At 39.8% G+C, this 20911-nt stretch overlaps 2 protein-coding genes across 2 annotated transcripts; both read left to right on the top strand.

Annotated features, from left to right (window-relative positions):
- The first annotated feature begins 747 nt into the window (after positions 1-747).
- LOC133456535 (uncharacterized) lies at positions 748-5176 on the top strand. The gene is made up of 10 exons (XM_061735033.1): positions 748-850; positions 942-997; positions 1086-1206; positions 2143-2297; positions 2400-2539; positions 2671-2830; positions 3412-3505; positions 3638-3716; positions 4115-4188; positions 4273-5176. Exons 1-10 carry the CDS (start codon positions 837-839, stop codon positions 5174-5176), a joined length of 1797 nt encoding a protein of 598 aa, XP_061591017.1. The 5' UTR covers positions 748-836.
- Positions 5177-8381: 3205 nt separating this feature from the next.
- On the top strand, positions 8382-19169 carry LOC133421344 (interferon regulatory factor 1-like). The gene is made up of 7 exons (XM_061710877.1): positions 8382-8558; positions 8680-8779; positions 13430-13609; positions 13701-13874; positions 13975-14027; positions 17467-17557; positions 18394-19169. Exons 1-7 carry the CDS (start codon positions 8469-8471, stop codon positions 18510-18512), a joined length of 807 nt encoding a protein of 268 aa, XP_061566861.1. The 5' UTR covers positions 8382-8468; the 3' UTR covers positions 18513-19169.
- Positions 19170-20911: the final 1742 nt, after the last annotated feature.

Raw genomic sequence — 20911 nt, 5'->3', positions numbered from 1 at the left:
GATTGTGATTCTGATTTTTGCCACAGATAGATAAATAGAGAGAGAAAGAGATAGGTCTGGGTGGTGAGAACATAGAAAAACAATTAGCTATTCTTCTCAATCTGGCTGAAAAATGGCTTAAAACATTTTTGCCTCTGCAACTTATTGCAGCCAGATGTACCCTAATTTTTTAGGTATTTGAGCACAAGTAGGCCAAATGCATCAATTCAGAACCACTCATCAATATAATCTGATCTGATTGTAGTTGATTGTATAAATACGCCCCCCCCCCTTTTTTTTTCTCTCACGCGCCTCGCGGGCATGGATAGGGGCCCACTGACATTGAGAGTGTACAGGGCCCAGAATTTGGTGCCACACCCCTATATATATATATATATATATATAAATCATTTGTAAAGTCTAGATAATTGTACGAAGATAAAAGTTCATCTGAATCTGACTGATAACAAATCAATAAATGTGAGTGGGCTGTTCTGCTGTGATGCCATCTCTGTTTATTCCACATAACAGAAGTGAAAATGACTAGTGTTTTACCTCATCACCTCAGCAAGTCACTGTCTAAAACCCCAATCCCAAAGAAAAGAAAAATAAAATAAAATAGAACCCCAATCACAGTTTTTAGATGCTCTAAAAACATTGTTTTTGTTCCCCGTGTTGTATATTGGGGGCGTTTGCGAAGTGGGTCGCGTCCCGAGCGGAAAACTTCCCACGAATCGGTGTCGCAACATTTCCAGATGTTTCACAAAGATCAGGAAGTGGCGGCTCAGACGCCGCAGGCTCCCAACATGGCTGGCTGCTGACACAGCTGAGATCCAGAGCGAAACCGACGCGGAATCATGGATTCATTTAGGTAATTTAACATTTTCAAACGTATTCTCACCGAAACGGTGTCATTTTCTCTCAGGAGACAGTAAAAGTCGTGCTTTTGTGTGTTCTTCCAGGCTGCTCTTCCCACTCCTCCTGCTCGGACTCTTCGCGTCCGCGCTGCGTCCCCACGGTGCGTTCAGGACAGTCTCCGTGAAATCATGTGTCGGAATAATAATAATAATAACCCTTTTATTTTCCAATGTGTGTGTTTCTCGCAGGAGCGAACACGGATCCAACTTTTGACTGTATCAACGACTTTGACGAGAACATGTTTTGCCAGTTTGAACAACAAAACTGCAGTGAATATAATTTGACTCTCGTCCTGATTAATGGACCTACGTGAGTTGCTTTCATATAGAACCATTGTTTAACATTCATGTCTCTGATCTGTGCAAATAGGGTTGCCACCTTTTAGAAATAGAAATAAGGGACACCCTGATTTCAGCAGCGCAGGAGCCAAAAAAAAAGCCCCAAAACTTCTAAACTGAATAAAAATGTGTTTATTTTATATGAAAAAACAAAATGCTTTGATTTAAAGTTTAAAGTGCTTTAATAGCATTGAACTTTCATCATGACTGTAGAGACAGCCAACCATACTAGCAACTGAAATAGCCTCCTATGCTACTGTATGTCCACATCAACCCAGATGTAGAATATAGCTACAGGTGAAGAATATGGTGTAAAAGTTAATTTATTTCAATAATTCAAGTAGAATATGGTGTAAAAGTTAATTTATTTCAATAATTCAACTAGAATATGGTGAAAAAGTTAATTTATTTCAATAATTCAACTAGAATATGGTGTAAAAGTTAACTTATTTCAATAATTCAACTAGAATATGGTGTAAAAGTTAATTTATTTCAATAATTCAACTAGAATATGGTGTAAAAGTTAATTTATTTCGATAATTCAACTTAAAAGGTGAAACTAATATATTACCTAGTCTTATTACATGCAAAGCAAGATATGTTAAACCTTTATTTGTTATAATTTTGATGATGGAAATGTTTATTGATTTCATAAAATATTCTCTAATCTGTGTTTTATTTTGTTAATTACTGATAAATTTAGTGTTGATGTGTGTGTGACAGACGTGTGTATGGGGTGTTAATGAAAATACGGGACAAATCGCGTCCCGTATTAGTTCAATACGGGACGCAACATTTTTTTCTCAAATAAAGGATAATTCCGTATTTTACGGGACGGGTGGCAACCCTATGTGCAAAGCAAACTAAATGATGTCGATAAATACTCGGATTGTGTGTGATCTTGCAGGAAGACCCAGAGCAGCTGCTCTTTCCAGGTGTGTCAGGCAGGTGTGTGTTGTTGCTCCATGAAAATGCTGTTAATCCACGGGGAAACCCACAATGCCACGGTGTGGAAGGGAGGAGAAAGATTTGCGTCGAAAAACATCTCTGTCACAGAGACCAGTATGTTACCTTCTTTTAAAGTGCATGACTGGGCCATAAACATGAAGTGACAAGAGGTTAAATTTCTGTTGTGGTACTTCCCTTCCTCCTGTCTCTGCACAGTTAAGCCTGTGACTCCAACTATTGTCTCAGTGAAAGAATCCAATGAGAATTTTGAAGTCCTGTGGAGGACAGGAAGGAAGGAATTAAGTATCCCTCTCACTGCTGAAGTGACTTATCATAAAAAAGGAGACACGAATAAGGTAGGTGCAAAGTCGTAATCACTGAACACTGACTGGTTTGTTCTTGGGAACCAATAAATGGGTAGTGTTTGTCAAGCTGATAAATAAATAACTATTACGTCCTCTTTTTCATCACTTTTATTTCTTGACAGACTGTTTTGCTCACCAAGAAACAAGAGAAAGAGGGATTGTGGTTCTACGAAATAAATGGTGGAAAGTTAGAGCCCAGAACGACATACGCTGTCAGTGTGAGAACCTTTACGGAGTATAAACAGTTCAGCGACAGCAGCAAAGAGTGGGAATTCAAAACCGGTAAGTGTTATTGTCTTTTTGTCCTTGTGCATAAGAAGAGTACCTCTTATCCCAGCAATGCTTCAAATCATGTAATATTTGATGTTATCATTAACCATTACCATACAGAAGCAAAAATGTAATAAAGGCATTTTTAAGTCTAGACTGCCTGACTAAAATTATGTCACCACAAGGATTAAACAAAGCAAATAGTTACGAGCTTATGAGGAATACCGCTGTGAAGCTTTATTTAGAAAAGTGATTTAACCTTTACTGATGCAGCAGCTCGCCTCTCAGTCCTTAAAAAGCCACCCAGGACATACATTCGGATGTTTCAAAAGAGTTAAATTAGTCATCTGAATAAAACAAACTAAATAACCGGCGTGGTTGCTGTGGTTTAGGTACTGTCCAAAAGCCAGGAGGATAGAGGTAAACTGTTGTTTTTTAGGAGTAAAAGTTGGATAAAGAGTCTTAACTACTGATGGAATTTGGTAACTGGGGTTAAAATATGTAGTGTTTGCACAATTTTCTTTTCCTTTTATTTTATTCACCTACTCCGTGGACAGAGGTGATTGTTAAACTGCCTTTCTTGCTCTTTGCAGGTGGCTCCCGTAGCTCTGAGATGTTGGCCATCATCGTGTCCCTCAGTGTCGTTGCAGCTGTTGCCTGCGGTGCAATATTTGTCTGTTATGTAAAGTAAGTCTTCCAGATAAAAAGAACGGTTGGCATTGTGTTACGTAATGTGCGTCATCATGGGTTTGTTTCTTCACTACTGTAACTGCTGCATGTTGTTTAATGATGCTCGTATGTTTTTATGTTTGACTTTAGGCTCAAAACCAAGTTGTGGGACAAATATTCAAGTATACAACCTGTCACGCTGAGTACGTGGCAACCATCTAAAACACCGGTGAGACTTTTTGTGGCATCAGCTGGGTGTTGCATTTGACGCATGCTTTTGTTTTATCTGATGGTTGTACTGTCTCTACTGTAAATAGTAGTTTTAATCCTGAATAAGATGAATTTTTCCTTCACATGCACGGTGCACTCACAGGAAACGAGGCAGCATCAGGGATCTGTGCTACTTCCAACACAAAATCTGATTGTTCTGTTTCTTTTTCAGACTGAATTAACATCAGTTTTTGTTTATTAGCTGTAAAAAAGTAGCATGGAAATGGTCCTGTATGTTACCATGGTGACTGGAGTCACCAGACATTTTAATCACCATAAAGAAAAATGGAAAAGTGACTTTCAAATTGTGTTTCACTCGAAAGTAGTTTCAGATCATTAATATCTGTCTATTTTCAGATCCTGAAAGTGGAAGAACCTAAGCCCTCCACTGTCTTCATTGAGCCACCTCGTCCCGATGACATCAAACAAGGGTCAGTGCAGCCGCGCCAGTGCACCGGTAATTTGTTTTGTATGTGATTACATTGGCAGTATAATAACCATTAATCTAATTTTAGATTGAAGACGGTGTGGACAGGCAGCGAAGGCAGCGGAAGCTTTCAGAGCAGTGGAATCAGTACGGGCTCCTCACATCTCAGTTATGCTGAGACAGAGCCTCTTGACGTCAAAGCTGCCGTCCAGAATGCTCTTATGAAGGACTTAAACATCAGCCCAGTATCACTAATGGACACCAATCCCTTTAAGGAATTAAACAAAGACAGTGTTTCAGTCTCTTCTTCCTACAATCCATGTGATGTCAGAGCTGCCGAAACGAGTTCTGGATCATCAGGCCTAATGAATCTCAGCTATTCCCTGGTCATTCCTACTTTGGCAGACCCCTCTGAGGTGCCAATGCAGTCTGAAACGCTTTGTTGCCCAGGGTATGACCTCAACAAGAACAGCATCATGAACAGTCCTGAGCCGCAGGTGTCAGCCTGTCTGTTTCCTGCACAGCCAGATGTTTCCGGGCCTATGCAAATAGATATGTCGTATCAACAGTGCAGCGCGGATCCTCAGAGATCTTCAGACTCCGGCTCCTTTTCACCAGAGCTCGAGTCCAGAGTTGAGCTCGCTGGTCCGAAGAAGCTCACGAGCATAGGTGAAAACCTTCCCAGTTGTGCAGTTTCACACGGCTTTATTGAAATGGAAGACGGCTACCAGCCGATTAAAAGTCAAGCCGAGGAGATAGAGGTTTTGATTTCCCAAGGGACATGTGGTGATCACCTGGAGAATTTGAAAACGCACCCAGAGGAATCATTCAACCAGATCCCCTCTGGCTGCTCAGGGCTGCTCAGTGCAGGTTTCAGTAGCGATGCCCCAAGTGGCCCTTCCCTCCTTGATCTCCAACGTCCCTGTCTTCCCTTGATGTCTGTCGGTCAGCGTCCACCAATAATCACCGACAGCGGCTATCAAAGCGTGTAGTGCACTGACTCTGACTGAAGTTATTATGAAACACTCACCTCTAAGTGGCTGTTTGTTGCTTTGCCAGACGTTTTACTGGTCCCTGCAGTCTTATTGTTCAAAAATCCGATTGTTCACAGAGAGACGGAATTTTAGAGGACATTTTATTTTATTTTTTCTGTCCAGTGTATGCTGGTCATACAATGTAAGCTTTGTTACAGCTACTAAATAGAGACTGATTTTACTTTATTTATCTTTAGCTAAGATGTGGGATGTAATCAGCAATTGTCAACCATGTCAATGTTTGCTATAATGTTACTGTACAATTGTTTTGGCTAAACAGCACTTCATAAATAACTCATTTTAGATGCAGCTTCATTTTATGTGTATTCAGCATGTCATTCTGGAAAACTGATGGAAAATGAATGGATGATTTTGTAAATATTGAGTAATGTATTGTGATATGTTTAATCTAAAAAGTGTTCCTCTATCAAACCCCAAATGAACAGAACTGAAGAGCCATTTAAAACGGCATGAGCTAATGTAATGGTGGCCGGAGTCAGCAAATGTGTTAAGGAAGAAAAAAAAAACACATTTAAATTTGAATGTTTGAGTTGACTATTCCACCAAAACAAGCCACAACACTCAGTGCTCACAGAGTGATTTGGCTCTTTGGCTCTCCGGGTTTGTGAAACTACTTCCTCATTGCTGTTCTCCGGAGTCGTTGACTCATTTCCACAGAAGTGTGCGTCACAGTTGCCAGGCGTGTTTCACTCACTGCATTAAAGAAACAATAAATGATATGAAAAGCCAAGCGGTCTGGGGGAAAAGTTACTCAAATTATATACATATTATATATATTCTTATCTTAGAAAATGATTCAGATAAAAGTCATTTTTGCTCTGTTTATTTGTTTATTTGCAGAGAGCTTATTCACAGCAAGTTATCTCTGCAGCAGTGCAAATAGAAACCATCCAGTTCAATTATTATCAATTAAATATTTATTCCCATGTGCTTGCAAAACTGTCAGAATTGCTTGTACTTCCGTTTAGTTAATTCAGTATTATTTAATTTAGGCAGCAATTTCCTTTTTAAATGTAAACATTTTTTTTTTTAAATAGTACAATAGTAGTGCTTTTGAAATACAAACATGACTAATTGCTTATGTAATACTTTTTACTGTTTGTGTAATATTAAATTAAACAATCTTTGACATAGTAACTCAGTTGTATATAAAAAACAAACATTTAATGTCCAATACATGTAATGTTAATGAATGATTCAGATTATTATTCTGGTTCAAAAATTTATCATATTTTCTTTACTAATTTTACTTTACCATTGTTCTATTGTCTCTTTTTGTTTAAATTTTAAATCAATCTTTCTATTCATGTGATGTTTTAATGTCTCTTTAGAGCAGCGTATTAGAGCTTGGTGTTTATGTTTCTCTTTATTCCATCTTTTTCTTCATTATCTTTAGATATTTGGATTACGATGGTGTAACTGTAGCTTCTCGGATTATTCATTCCAGCAACATGCTTTTAAAACACCAAAATGAAGGAAACCAACAAATATGATGACATTTTAATGTGATGTAGGTACAAATTAGGGATGCCCCGATACCGATACTGGTATCGATATCGGGGCCGATACTGCCCTCATATACTCGTACTCGTACTCACAAAAAGTCTCCGATACCACACACCGATACTTCATTGTTGTTGTAGTTACTGGTTAGCGCCGCTAGGGGGAGATGTTGGGTGAGTGTGCAGCCTGGCGGCGGAGTAGCCGCCGAGCCGCTGCTGCTCAGCCAACTGTTCCATGTTTCAGTTTGTTCTTCCTTAATTATACAAACTGGACAGTTGAGTATTACCCTTACCTACAGGGAACTTTATTAAACACTCCACGTAACTCACAGTACAACATAAACAATCCCATTGTACATTCTGGTTAGCTGGTTAGCCGCGCCGACAGCCTGCAGTCTGTCTTGCTTCTGTCGTCGTCCCTTATTTTGAAATATGTCCAACTGCTGACATCCCGCTCGCATTAATTGTCGCTATCTTGCCTGAAACGGCGCTGCCAGTCTCACTCATGGGCACCACTCTATATAACCGGACTGTAACAATGGGATTGTTTATGTTCTTCTTCTTCTTCTTCTTCTTCTTCTTCTTCTTCTTCTACTTCTCTGTTTTATTGGCGGATCACAACCAACTTTAAGGTGCATGCCGCCACATACTGTACAAGAGTGTGTAACATCATTTCATTTAGCCTGTTTTTTAAATTCTATTTGATTATTTATGTTGTTTCACACAAACGGCTTCAGGTGAAGCACCGCACATGCTCAGTTGATGTACCTGCGACGAGAAAGCGCGGAGGAAAGACCGGCCAGCTGAGCTTTGTTTCAAATTGAATTTCTCTTCCAAATAAAACCTGTCTTCTAATTCATTGCATTTTTCATTGCATTTTTAGCCTAGTTACCTAGTAGAAGTATCGGATCGGTACTCGGTATCGGCGAGTACACAAATTAAAATACTCGTACTCGTACTCGGTGTGAAAAAAATGGTATCGGGGCCTCCCTAGTACAAATAGCATAAACCGTAATCTTCCTTGCTTACCTAATTTAACTTTTTCTTCTGTGAATCTGCATCAATCAAAAGGCTGTAAAATTCCCGCTGTGAAAGTTGTTAACAAGAGACGCGGCTTTTCATCTCTTCCCAAAGGCATCGTTGCAGCTCATGAACACGAGTTACGTGTTGCTTTAATTCTGCTTCCATGTGGTGTTCCTTACATGAGGACAAATTATCTTGCTGCTGCCACACTTACATCAGGTATAGAAAAAAAAAAAAGAAACTACATAATTAAAATATTGGCACTGACTCATACAGCACGTGACATGTACTATACGCTTATTAAGCTGTTTAAAATTTCAACATAATAACACTCAGAAAACCATCCAACAAGTGTTATACAAAAATTTAAAGGGCAATGCAAGCCTATACAAGGACTTTTACACCGTGCTGCCTGCTTAAATTCACTCCATCACTCTGACACACAGGGAGAAAAATACACTGTATTTCCTGTAACAGGAGAAGTCCACTTAACCGGTGAGGAAGGCGCTGGAGGAGGAGCTTCACTGGCTCAACTGCAGGCGCTTTGATTGGAAGAACGTGGCTGACTTTGAGGAATTTGCCAGTGTAGCTTCTGATTTATTCTGAGCTCATCAGAACTTATGTGCCAGTGGTGAAACTCCTCCGTAGGCAGCAACACGTCCTTACTGACTACCTGTCTGCACACCTGAGGCTCAAACTGCAGCATGCAGCAACCGGTGAGGCTGAGGTTGAGGCCGTGGCTGGAGGAGCAGATTCAGTCTGGGAGGTATCCAGGGGTCAGCTGGCTGGACCAGGTAGACCCCTCCAACTCATCTCATCTCTTTTCACACCTACACAGACCTGAGTTCATGCCGTGTCTCATGCGTAAGTGACTCATTCCTAAGTAACAAATTATGTTTTATCTCATCTTCACAGTCAGCCCGCATCTTCCAAATCCCGTGGAAACATGCTGCTCGCCATGGTTGGAGTATTGACAGGGATGCTACACTCTTCAGGAGCTGGGCCATGCACACAGGTACGACCCATGCACTGACACAAATGTGTCCAATTCCACCTGTCCGGCTGTCCAGGCAAATATCTAGTGAAACCAGCAGGAAAGGCCTACAGACATCAAAATGAGGTCTGGGGTCTGCACACCTGAATCATGACTCAGTTTGTGATTTACTGGGTGGCAATGGCTCAGTAGCAGTAGCTCAGGTGGTAGAGCGGGTCGTCCAATGATCCAATGATCGGAAGGTCGGCGGTTCGAATCCCGCTCTGTCCTTAGTTGCTGTCGTAGTGTCCTTGGTTTGGCGCGGAATGGCAGCCACGCTTCTGTCAGTCTGCCCCAGGGCAGCTGTGGCTACATGTAGCTTACCATCACCAGTGGGAATGTGTATGAATGAATAATGGTCTAAGTGTAGCACTTTGAGATTCATTGAATTGAGTGCATTACAAGTTAAATTCATTACTACCTCAAAGTTTTCAGACGGGAAGGATCACAACATCTTTATTACCTGTTAACTTTTCCACTCGCTTTCTGATCACCTATATGGTATCAATGGCATCCATGGTAGAGTGACTATTGAAATTATGCTTTCACTTGGTGCCCAGTATGCCTGATAAGGAGGTTAAAAGTTGACAAATTAATTTGAATTAAAAAAAGACTGAATTTAGTGGACTTTATTAACAATAAACAAATTCCAAAGTGACTCTGTTAATCGGCATGTATGGCATGTAATCGACATCAGTAGGATATTATAATCGAAGGGACAAAATGTGTATCTCAATTCTCTCTAAGGGTTAAATGCTGTGAAGAGAAGCCTCTTCAGCAGCACATTTTGTTTTTTGTTTTTTCATCTAGTAGATTTTCCAAAGAAGTGCTAACTTGTTTGTTGTTTTGTCTTTCAAGATCTACCACATTCCTGGCATCAAACCACTTTAAAGCTAAGCGACGAATGCAGCACAGCCTCTATATATAAAACAAATGAATCATTAAATACAAATGTCAACAAAACCATAACCTGAGAACACAAATTCAGACCAAATCTCTTAACTTACATGTCACACAAGGTGAACATTGTAAATGTAATAATCTAGGCCTTTTTTAACGAGAAATGAGAGCAATGATTGGCTATTTATATTGGTCATACATATAAGAGAGTGATTTCTGTTTTGACACTGCGGTAACCACAATCCACAAAATATGAAACATGTCTTCACAACCTGCTAACCGGGTGGTTTTTGCAGTGTTCTGAGTGACTTAAGTAACTTCCACACATGCACGGACATGCAAATAAGATGTTATTAAATGGGGGCATTTTGCGTCCTTGAGTTTTGAGAAAGTCATGGTTTGTTGCCGTGGAGCTGTATCACATCATGGGAAAGCTTTGGTTCAGCAGCTGTACTTGTATGTGTGCTGGTGATCGGATTGCTGTCAAAGTACAACCCTATTACACTCATCTCAAATTCAAGAATACATGTCAAAAATATAAATGGTTTGCACGTTATTTCAAGATTATGAAGACAATATGAACATTGTGGAGCCAAGAACAATTGATGCTCATTGACAAAAAAGGAATGACCCTCTAAAACTCTGCGTTACTAATAAGTGTGGGAAGTTGCAGCTTGTGTAGAATAAAGCCTCTGTAGCTCCTTGAATTCATGTCTGGCCTTGTCTGATCTCAATGGCCCATAGTGGACCTTACAGCTCCACTGATTTTATTACCAAAGTCAGTAATTATGGGCTGAAAATGGGCTGAGAGCCAAATCATGCAGCAGCAGTAAATCTGAGAAAGGACTCGACTGATGCACTCAGTTGACAGCTGAGCTGTTTGACAGCTGCAACGTAATATCTTCAGGTACCGGCACAATGTGAAGTGTTAACTGTAACAAGAGGGAAATCTACAACCACACATGAATACCAAAATGGACACCAAAGACTGCAGTTTTCATAGAAATGTAGTATAGAAAAAGTGAAAAGAGTACCGTATTTTCCACACTATAAGGTGCACCACATTATAAGGCAGATATATAAAATCCTACAGCAAAAAAAAAAACAAGAAGAAAAGTACGGTATGTCAAACTTTATTAACAAAATAAAAACCAGCTTTGCTGCAAAGTCGCCATTATGCAAGTCAGCGACGCTGCTGTTGTCTTGAATGTCTGTGTCGATTCCTGACGTTTTTAGTGCCATTACTTTGGCGACACCAACTACAGTAGCTGCAATCCCCCTGACTACAGTAACAGAAATTACCGTAATCATCATATATAAGGCGCACTGCATTATAAGGCACACTGCCGGTTTTTGAGAAAATTCAAGGCTTTTAAGTGCGCCTTATAGTGCGGAAAATACGGTTTATTTGTTTACTCACTTTGTTTAAAGAAAAGGGTTTGAAGAGGTTGTTCATTCGGAAAGTTTTGGGAGGCTGTTTGTGTAAGATGTTGTTTTGAGAGGGTGTTTTTTGTTTCCAGTTTGGCTTTTTTGTAAAAGTCCCTATCTGATGAAAATCAGATTTAACCTTGTTGTTTATAAGGACACACAAGGTCACAAAGACATGTGAGCATCAGCGCTGCAGCTGGGGATTTCTGCTGGGAGTCTGCAGAGCTTCAGCGTTAGAAAGATAGGGTCAGATGGTCTCCAGGTTCCTGGGAACAGATTAGAAGAAGTGATCCTGAATACGTTGTGCATGAGTCTTTAAGGTGTACTTGAAAGCTCGGTGAAGAACTGATTATGTCATGCTGAGTGCCAGGCTGTGTCTAATTGTTTGTTTATTGTTTTGGAATTGTGTTAACCATTTTATTTGCATGTTTTTGTTTTGTTAGTTACTGTTTGAAATGTAACCTTTTCTGTGTTTTGAGTTGACATGCAATTACCTTTTGTTTGAGTTGATTAGACACAGCTGAACACAATCAACTGAATCCTGACAGACAGCTGCAGTGGCCAATAAACCACTGCAGGCTGGCCCCCCCAGACCAATGGTGAACGAGGGGAGGGTTTCCTTCCCCTTATATATTCAAGGCAGACATTCAAGCTGGGAGATTGAACGGACGGACAGAGGCCCATGAGGGCCGAAAGTTGATGAACAAGAGTGGATGGACTGACGTACAGAGGCCCATGGGGGCCCAGGTGGTTGGGGAGCCCCCGGCGGACTCGGACCGGGGATCCCTGTTGGCATGGGCCCTGTTGGCATGGGCCCTGTTGGCATGTTGGCCCATGCCTGTTGGCATGGGCCAACAGGGAGGGGGCACTGAGAGGGCACTGGAGGACAGTGAGCCCAGAAAGACTAAGACTGAAAGACTTGCCCAGAAAGACTAAGACTGCTCATCTTTAACCTTTTTTAACCTTTTATGGATTGGCCATTTTAGAAACAGTTCTATTTTTAGTGACTCCCCCACCCCTGATTTTATAACCGTTTTGCACAATAAATGTTTGTTGCTGCACCCAGGTGCTTTTTGTTGTGGGTTACTAAGCGCTGCTCACCCTCGAAAGTATTTAATTGGGGACTTGAACCACCCCTGTGACAATTAAATGAAAAGCTAGCAGACTACGCAGGAAAGTTGGAATGAGGTGGAGAAGTTGCTCGGTGAGCTCCTCTCTTGAGGCCGTGAGGATGGCAGGTCTGAAATGTTCTGCTTATAGGTGTCATAGCTAATAGTTTTTCTTCAACAATTGTAAATTCTGACAGAAACGTTGCAGTGCTCCATCAAAAATACCAGAAATTAGAAAGGACACAGGTCTGCATTTGTCATGTATCAGACAGGTGTTTTGGTTTGAGTGCTACAGCAATGCTCACTGCACAAAGAAACGATACACTTGTGCATTCTGGGACAGTAAAGTATAACTACTGAGTGTGCTTACCGCACGATAAAGTTTCCCACCACACACAATCCCTGATGTAAGCACAATTAAATAACTCGTAATTTGCTTATACAGCATGTCTTGTTTTAACCGTTGTAGTTTTTGTGATGTGACGGATTTCCAAGAAACCTGTGACAAGCGATCAGTCAAGTGACCCACTTGTTTTTTCTTTTACATCTAACTCCCTATTTTCCATTTAACTCACCTCTATAGCAAAACATTCTGTCACAAAGGAAAAGGCGTGGACTATTAGGTAATCTAGATTGTAGTAGCTATCATACTTCAGTGAGCAAAGCTGATTATGTTTAATTTTTCTAAATTCAGCATTAAACCACTGATTTGTAAGTGCTGCAGTCAAGAGGAAAAGTTAGTGTTTTACTGAAGCTGATTTAGGCAGAAAATTACAAGAAGTTTCCTGTGATCAAGCATTGATACTTTGTCGGAGAACGTTTTTTATTTAACTAAGAAAATCTACCAAGAAGGATGGGGCTAATGTTTACATCTGGGCATGCTGTCACACGCCTCGCTCTGAACGTGCATGCTTCCTCATACTCTGATGTTTGTGGGAAAGAACGAAAAGTGGTTCCTAGGAAACGGGGAGCAGCAAAGGGGTTGAAGCTTCTTCTGTAACAATGTCATATTTGTCACTGTCATATTTCTCTGTAAATTATAACTAAATAAATATTGGAACAACAGACATAAAGAAATGTTTTGATTTGGAGGTGAACATTACCTCACCTCCAAAACAACCCAGTCAAGTTTTATGTGAACGAAATCCCATAAACGCCACACGGCAACGTTTGTCCCCCTGCTTATCGTCCTCAGGTCGCTACCATCCAGGCAAAGACAAGCCAGACCCCAAGACGTGGAAGGCAAATTTCCGCTGTGCCTTGAACTCTTTGCCTGATGTCAGTGAGCTCCGGGAGCACAGCAGGAAGAGAGGCAGCAACGCCTACAGAGTCTACAGGATGCTGCCCAGCTCTCAGACGCGCAGGAGCAGGAGAGGTGAGTTAGACACACGTTACAAATGTAGGACAGCTTTCACGTGGAAAAAACATTCCCCGTCACAGTCCTGTCCTGCTCTGTCCTCTTCTAGGGCCGCGGTTGTTTAACAAAAGCAGAGAAAGACAGACGGCTGAAGGAGAACACAGACACGAGAACACGCACAGCGCACACGCCTGGGAACCTCCAACAGCAAGACCCATTTCAGACCTGTCACAGAAGACAGAGAGCGGTGAACTAAACTCCTACGACAGTACTCCAGCACACGGTGAGATGAGTTTCTCTTCCACTACTTTGATGCTGTTCTGGCTGGTGGTGATTAAAGATTCTCCAGCCACAGAAGGATGATGGGTATTATTGTTGTGCAGGGATGTGGGAGGTCAAACCGGAGGACCAGGAACAGAGTGAGGCTGTCTTTAAGGTACTGACTGAAACGCACTGACTAAATGTATTTGATTTGGATGCTGATTCAGTTCAGTTCACCTTTGTTTGTGTAGCAGCAACCAATTCAACTCATGTATTTGTAATCCACCTGACCAAATTCAATTCAGAATAGGGGTGGGTATTGGGAAGGACCTCATGATACGGTACACATCACGATACTTGAGCCACGATACGATACAAATTGCGATATCCCGATTATGCGATATATCCCGATATATCGCGATATTCTACAAAGTTCACTGAAAAATTTAAAAATGCATTACACATCTTAAAATCCAAGTTATATATATGTACATCAGATGATAGTGATAATGCATTGGACAGACTGAGTCAAAACAATGTAATTCAAACTTTCCATTTTAATTATGCAACATTTGCATGAAAAAACACACTGAAACACAATGAAAAGTGCAGTGTGTGCATTATTCTTAGATACAAAATACTCAAAATAAAATGCAGTGTCTCACCCACACTGAAACTGAAATCACAAAAATACAGTACAGCTACTTGCCCCTGACTTAAAATGACAAAAATAAAATGCAGTGTCTCACCCACACTGAAATCACAAAATAAAGTGCAGCTAGGGGTGGGCAAAAATATTGATACGGCAATGTATCGCGATACATACATTGAATATCGATATCGTATTGGGAGACTATGTATCGTGATATATTGCCGTATCAATATTTTTGCCCACCCCTAATTCAGACGGATTCTAAAATCATAATCAGAGGTGTCAAAATATTCACATTCATTACTCAGGTAGAAGTATAGATACTAGAGTTTAAAAATACTCCTGTAGAAGTTGAAGTATCAACTCAAGTTTTTTACTCAAGTAAAAGTATAAAAGTACTGGTTTCAAAACTACTTAAAGTATAAAAGTAAAAGTAATGTAAGGGGGAAAAAAGCCATTAAGGACAAAAGCCATTGAAAATGAATGCATCTTAGTATAATGTAAATATATTAAAGAACCATATATGTGTACTATTGAGCATTAACATGTGTTTCAGAGAGCAGAAGATATGATGACTAGTTGCCTATAAGTATTGTAATGGTGCAAAAAGTCAAACTTCAGAGGCATGTTATCATTTATCCTAACCTTTATTGGAATGTACATCCAAGTTTAGAATCTGAGGGAACGGATGTAAGAACAAAACTGGACAAGAACATCTGAAACAACCACAACCAAATTCACTCTATCTGGATGGAGCAATTTAACTGGATAGTTTTGTTTTAAAGGCCAAAATTAAATAGAGTAACAAGGCTGTTTTTAAAATGTAAGGAGTAAAAAGTACAGATAATTGCGTGAAAATGTAAGGAGTAAAAGTAAAAAGTCGTAAAAAGTCGTAAAAATAATTACTCCAGTGAAGTATAGATAACCAAAATTTCTACTTAAGTAAGGTAACAAAGTATTTGTACTTCGTAACTTGACACCTCTGTATATAATGCCAAAAAAAAACATATCTCAGGACAACAGATTGCATAGAACTTTCACTCTATATTGAGGAAGCACGAAGAGGCAGTACAGAAGGAAAAAGAACAGCTAATTAACGAGCTAAAGAAAACACCGGTAGAACCAGACTCAGGGAGAACAGCTGCCTCAACCAGTTGGATGTCTAAGAGGGAAAAACACACACAGGGAAACTAGTCCACTGATATCTGCCTATGGTACTCAAACCAGTGGCACATACTTTACATAAAGATGAAAGAGAACCGAGTGAGTAAGTACGCATTACTAAGTAAATAAGACTCTGATGAAGGCGGAAGTAATTACCAAAACATGTCAGGTATTTAAAAACCTAAATATTCTTGTCTGATGAAAAGAATCAGCCAATTGAATTGTAAAGCCATGGACAAAATGAACTTTATAAAATCAGAGTGAGTAAGTTTATCATGGAAGGCTCTTCTGTAGTCTCAGCTAAAAGCGATGTATTTAAAGCAGCACAATGTAACTTCCAGCTTTTGTTGAGTTTGGCGGCTCCTTTGGACAAAAGCGGTAGTGCTTTACCAGTAATGTGGAAGGGTTCCTACCATCCACCTCCAAGTTACATAGTGCCAGTGAAGGTGATACAGACCCCTCAGACCAGTGGCGTCAATTGAGTCGAAGCTAAGGTATGGCAAGGTTACGAGTCACAGAACTTAACTAGAGTATCAATCAACACGTCCAGCAAATACTCATCACAGAGTCTGCTATGGAGCTTATCTGTGTGGTCAAGAAAATTTGAACTTTTTCAAATGCAGTCTTGCTCACTGCAAAAACTCAAAATCTTACCAGGAATATTTGTCTTATTTCTAGTTAAAATGTCTCATTTTTAGTCAAAAAATCTCATTACACTTAAAACAAGAGTCATCACCAGAAAAATAACTTGTTATTTGACCATTTTCACCTGTTTCAAGTAAATTTTCACTTGAAATAAGTAGAAAAATCTGCCAGTGGGACAAGATTTATCTTCTCATTACAAGCAAAAAAATCTTGTTCCACTGGCAGATTTTTCCACTTATTTTAAGTGAAAATCTACTTGAAACAGGTGAAAATGGTTGTTTTTGAGTCTTGTCTTAAATGTAATGAGATTTTTTTTTATAAAAATTAGACATTTTAACTAGAAATAAGACAAATATTCTTGTTAAGATTTTGAGTTTTTGCAGTGTATAATAACTAGTGAAATCGATCATGTTGTTCTGATTTGCATTTGTAGTTATTCTATATGTATTAAGTAATTCCATAAATATATTTAAAAAACAAACATTTACATTTTCCCTTGAAGCCAAGGTGTGGCGGCCGCCATACCTTGCCATACCCAATTGACGCCCCTGCCTCAGACCATGACAGAGGTTCATTAAACCTGTTGGAAGTTGATGCACCATCACAATGACTCTGGAAATATTAGATTAAGGTGGAAAAGTTACATAGTGCTGCTTTAAAAGATATATTTTGGTTTCCAAGTCACGTCCAACTTTTGTTGCCCTCGGCTACCGTTTCGGTTATTCTGCTCTTTCCTAGCTTTTCTTTCCCTGACAATTCACAAACAGAAGTGGCACTGGGAAAGCTAGGCTCTGATTGGCTAGTCTCTGAAGCTATTGTGGCAATTTCTGCCCTGTATGATCGAGAAAATATCTCCAGAGCTGATCCCTGTAATTGAGCAGCTATTATCATGACCACTAATTTCAATGATATAATCCTCCAGCCCTGCAGGGTACCTGAGCCGGTCCTAACCATAAGCTTTATCAAAAAGGAACATTTTAAGCCTGATCCTAAAGGTAGAGAGGGTGTCTGAGTCCCAAACACTAACTGGAATCTGGTTCCACAAGACAGGAGTCTGATAACTAAACGCAGTAGGAACCAGCCTGCAGTCTGAGAGTGAAAGGTCTGGACTCCGTTGATCCGATCTGCTGGCTCACTGTCTTCTCTCCCTCAGCTAGTGGAGCACATAGGCAGCATGGACCTCTGGAACCAGACGGGGGAGCAGAGAGGATGGAGGACACACGCTCGGTGGGACCAGTGGCACTGTAGGAGACCGTCTTAATGCATGCATGAATGAAAGAATGAATGAATGGTTTTATTTCGGACAGAATACATTGAGACATTTACATGTTTATTTCACAAATAAAATAAGAGGTAAATAGAAATGTCCGAAAAAGGAGTAGGCTGAAGCCAAGGGCTTATTAAAGCCTATCCTGTGCAGTGTATAATATCATTCACACAATATGGTATCCGGTGGATGATAATACACAAATAAGAAAAGAAATATGTAAAAAGAAAACTGTCATTGCATTATGTTATATAAAAATAGTAATACCAATAATGCAAAAAGGGGTATATAGTGGTGCTATTTTCATGTTAATCTATAATAGGCTATACCAACATAATTAACAGATTTCTTTATAACTGTTTATCGTTTTATATTTAAAAATTTTTTTGAAAACATAAATTGAGGTACACATTCTTAAATCCTTATCACAGCAATTCCACAATTTGACACCTTTCACGGAAACACAGTTTTCTTAACTTTTGGTTCTTCCCCATGCCTTCTTAAACATACCTGTTTTCCTTAGTTCATATTTACTCTTGTGGATTTGGAACAGCCTCTGAGAACATCTTGCATTACCCTTGATTGTTTTACCTTCCTGAATTTCTCCTGCCTAACTTGTTATGATTCTTGTCACTGAACATTTGACTTACACCAGAATGGTGTCAATGAATATTTTAATTGACAGCAAGTTGCTGAATTGTCAAAGAGCTCAAACACACCCAGTTTTAGATTCTAACATTTTGGACGGCAGGATTAGGGTTATAATTGAGCAACAGCTGCGTTGCGGGTTCACTATTGCCTTGTGCTCCTCAGGTCCCGGCGACGAGAACCCACACCTTCTCCAAACTGACAGCTACAGTGACCTGTTTGGACCAAACTACATCAGGGAACTCTCTGACTGGTCCACCCACCATCAAGCCCTGATGTTGTAGCTGCGCGCCATCAACCGTCCTCCCTCCTTCTCATTGGGTTTGGTTCCTCTTTGGTTGTAAAAATGTGGGTTTTCCTTGAAGCTTTTCTTGCAAACATGCTGAGTTGACCACTGGAAGGTGGAAACAAGAGAAGGCCAGAGCAGCGCGGGGAATATTGCTCCGTCAGTCAGCCGGCCAGCCTGCGTGCTGAGCATGCAGGGATGGAGATCTTGTTGCAAGCCAAGCTTTACCTCGGTCATCTCTGAGGTTCAGTGCCTCGGACTCAGTGAAATTATCCCAAGCTCAACTCACAGCTTTCAGAGCAAACAGATCTCATTTCACCTCAGCACAGGAGCAGTAATTCATCTCCTCCTTCTTTGATTTTCTCTCTGAATACATACACAGTACTATATAGTAAGTTAAGTGGAGAACAAAGACGGCAGGATGTGTAGCAGTTTGCAAGCGTGTAAATGGAGTTTAAGATTCTTATGCTTTTCATTCAGTCAGAGAAGCGACTAATGATTCACTGTAAACACTTGTGTGTGCTGATAAGATAATGTGCATTTTTAAAGTTTCTCCTGTGTGATATTGTACAACCTATTCTTAATCCACTGTGTTTGTGCTTTAACATATTCTTAGATTTATAATATACAAAAGTTATACCTTGTCTGTATTTTTTTGGTGTTGTTTTTTTAAATGCAGTTTATTTTTAAAACATCTCATTTTTGTCTTTGTCTTTGGAAATGTACTCACACTTTACTTAAGCAATGCTCAGATTCACTGTTCATCTGATAGGACCCTAAGACCTTTAAGGAACAGAAAGTAGCAGTAACTTTCCTTTAAATGGAAAAAGGCACAGAACGGAGAACATATTATATGTGACAGGTAAAGCAGGTCAGAGTCCTATTTACAGGGGTGGAAATAAAACTTAAGTATATTATTTCAGTTAAATACTTTGTTTATTTTGTTTATTTTAAAGGATAAATATTGGGGAAAATGTACTTCTTCGGCACTTGAGAGCATTTATCTGGGCGTCTTAATGAGCTAACAACTTAAAAACTCCAAGATAACTGTCACTTTTGTTGTGACAGGACTGCGTATGTCTCAAATATGCCCTGATATAAACCCTTCATATTCTCATGGTACTCTGACATCGAATACAAGATTCAACAGGGTTTATACAGCAATCCTTATGTTAAATTTAATACCAATTTAATACCTTTTTCACTACCTTCAGATTGTGACAACATTAAGTGTTAATCACGGACCTTTTAACATTAATACAGATTTTGACCTATAGAACACTATACAGAACAGATTTATACATCAATTGATGTTGACCAGATGTTTCACATTTATTTCACTTTGTGAATGACAATAAAATAGACTGCTTAAAATGTAAAAGGTAAAAAATAATACCAATTTAAAAAAAAATAATACCTCTGACAGTGAATTTAACACTTTTAATGGCCTTAAATTTGGCAATTTTCATTTATCACTTTTTAATACTTTTTAAAACCCCGCGGAAACCCTGTTCAAATAATCCAGGATTGCTCTCATCCTTGGAAGCAGATCTGTAACAGCAATCTAAAGAACATCAAGGAGACGTAATTTAACTGTGAAAACCAGCTTTAATGAAAAGCACTCTGAAAAGAGATCCTTTGTTCTCCATCTCTATTATTCTGACCAAAGCATGTCACCGACATATTAATACCTGAAGCACTTGCGTCAACTATAAAGGAAATTAAATACTTTAAGTATTCTTTTGCTTGTGTGACTTGCAAAATGGTTTCATAGCAAATCTGTGTGGTGGAAATCACTTGGTGAAATGATGTTATTTGTGGAGAGCAGGAAGCTCTCCTGCAGACGGTTGTGATGGAGCTGGATGCCTGGAAAAATGATGATGACCTAAAGGAGTTTGGTTCCCACAGTTGCACATCCATAAACGAGTGTAAACTGGCATAAGAGTGTGTTATATCTGGTGTCTGCAAGTCTGCAAAACCCCAGTGAGATGTCGTCATCAGATCTGTGCTCAGATGGCCGTTTAACCGATAAAGGTACGGTTTCAAGCAGTGGGAAAGTAGAGCTCCACTCTAGACTGGAAGGGCATGATCTGCACTCTCTGGAGCATCAGCCTGTTACCTTACCCCAAGCTTTACCAGCTGAGAGCAGATGCCTCGTGTTTCTGGGCCAGAGTGGAGCTCCGCTTTCTGCATCGTCTGCAGCAAAGGTCGTCTTGATGCACCCAGAAATTTATTGGGACCATTTGGAATTGTCCACAGCCTTTATTAAGCATGAAGTCTTCTGTGTAGATATTAAATCAGAGCTGATTTCACACAGATGTGTATACGTACACTTACAAGTTTGATTGCTTTGAACAACATTCTGTTAGTGCATCTCTTTACATTACAAGAGGCATA

The sequence above is a fragment of the Cololabis saira genome, chromosome 2, assembly GCF_033807715.1.
Source record: "Cololabis saira isolate AMF1-May2022 chromosome 2, fColSai1.1, whole genome shotgun sequence".
Taxonomy (NCBI): domain Eukaryota; kingdom Metazoa; phylum Chordata; class Actinopteri; order Beloniformes; family Belonidae; genus Cololabis; species Cololabis saira.
The sequence above is the reverse complement of the archived record's forward strand: the minus strand, read 5'-3'. Positions and strand labels throughout refer to the sequence as shown.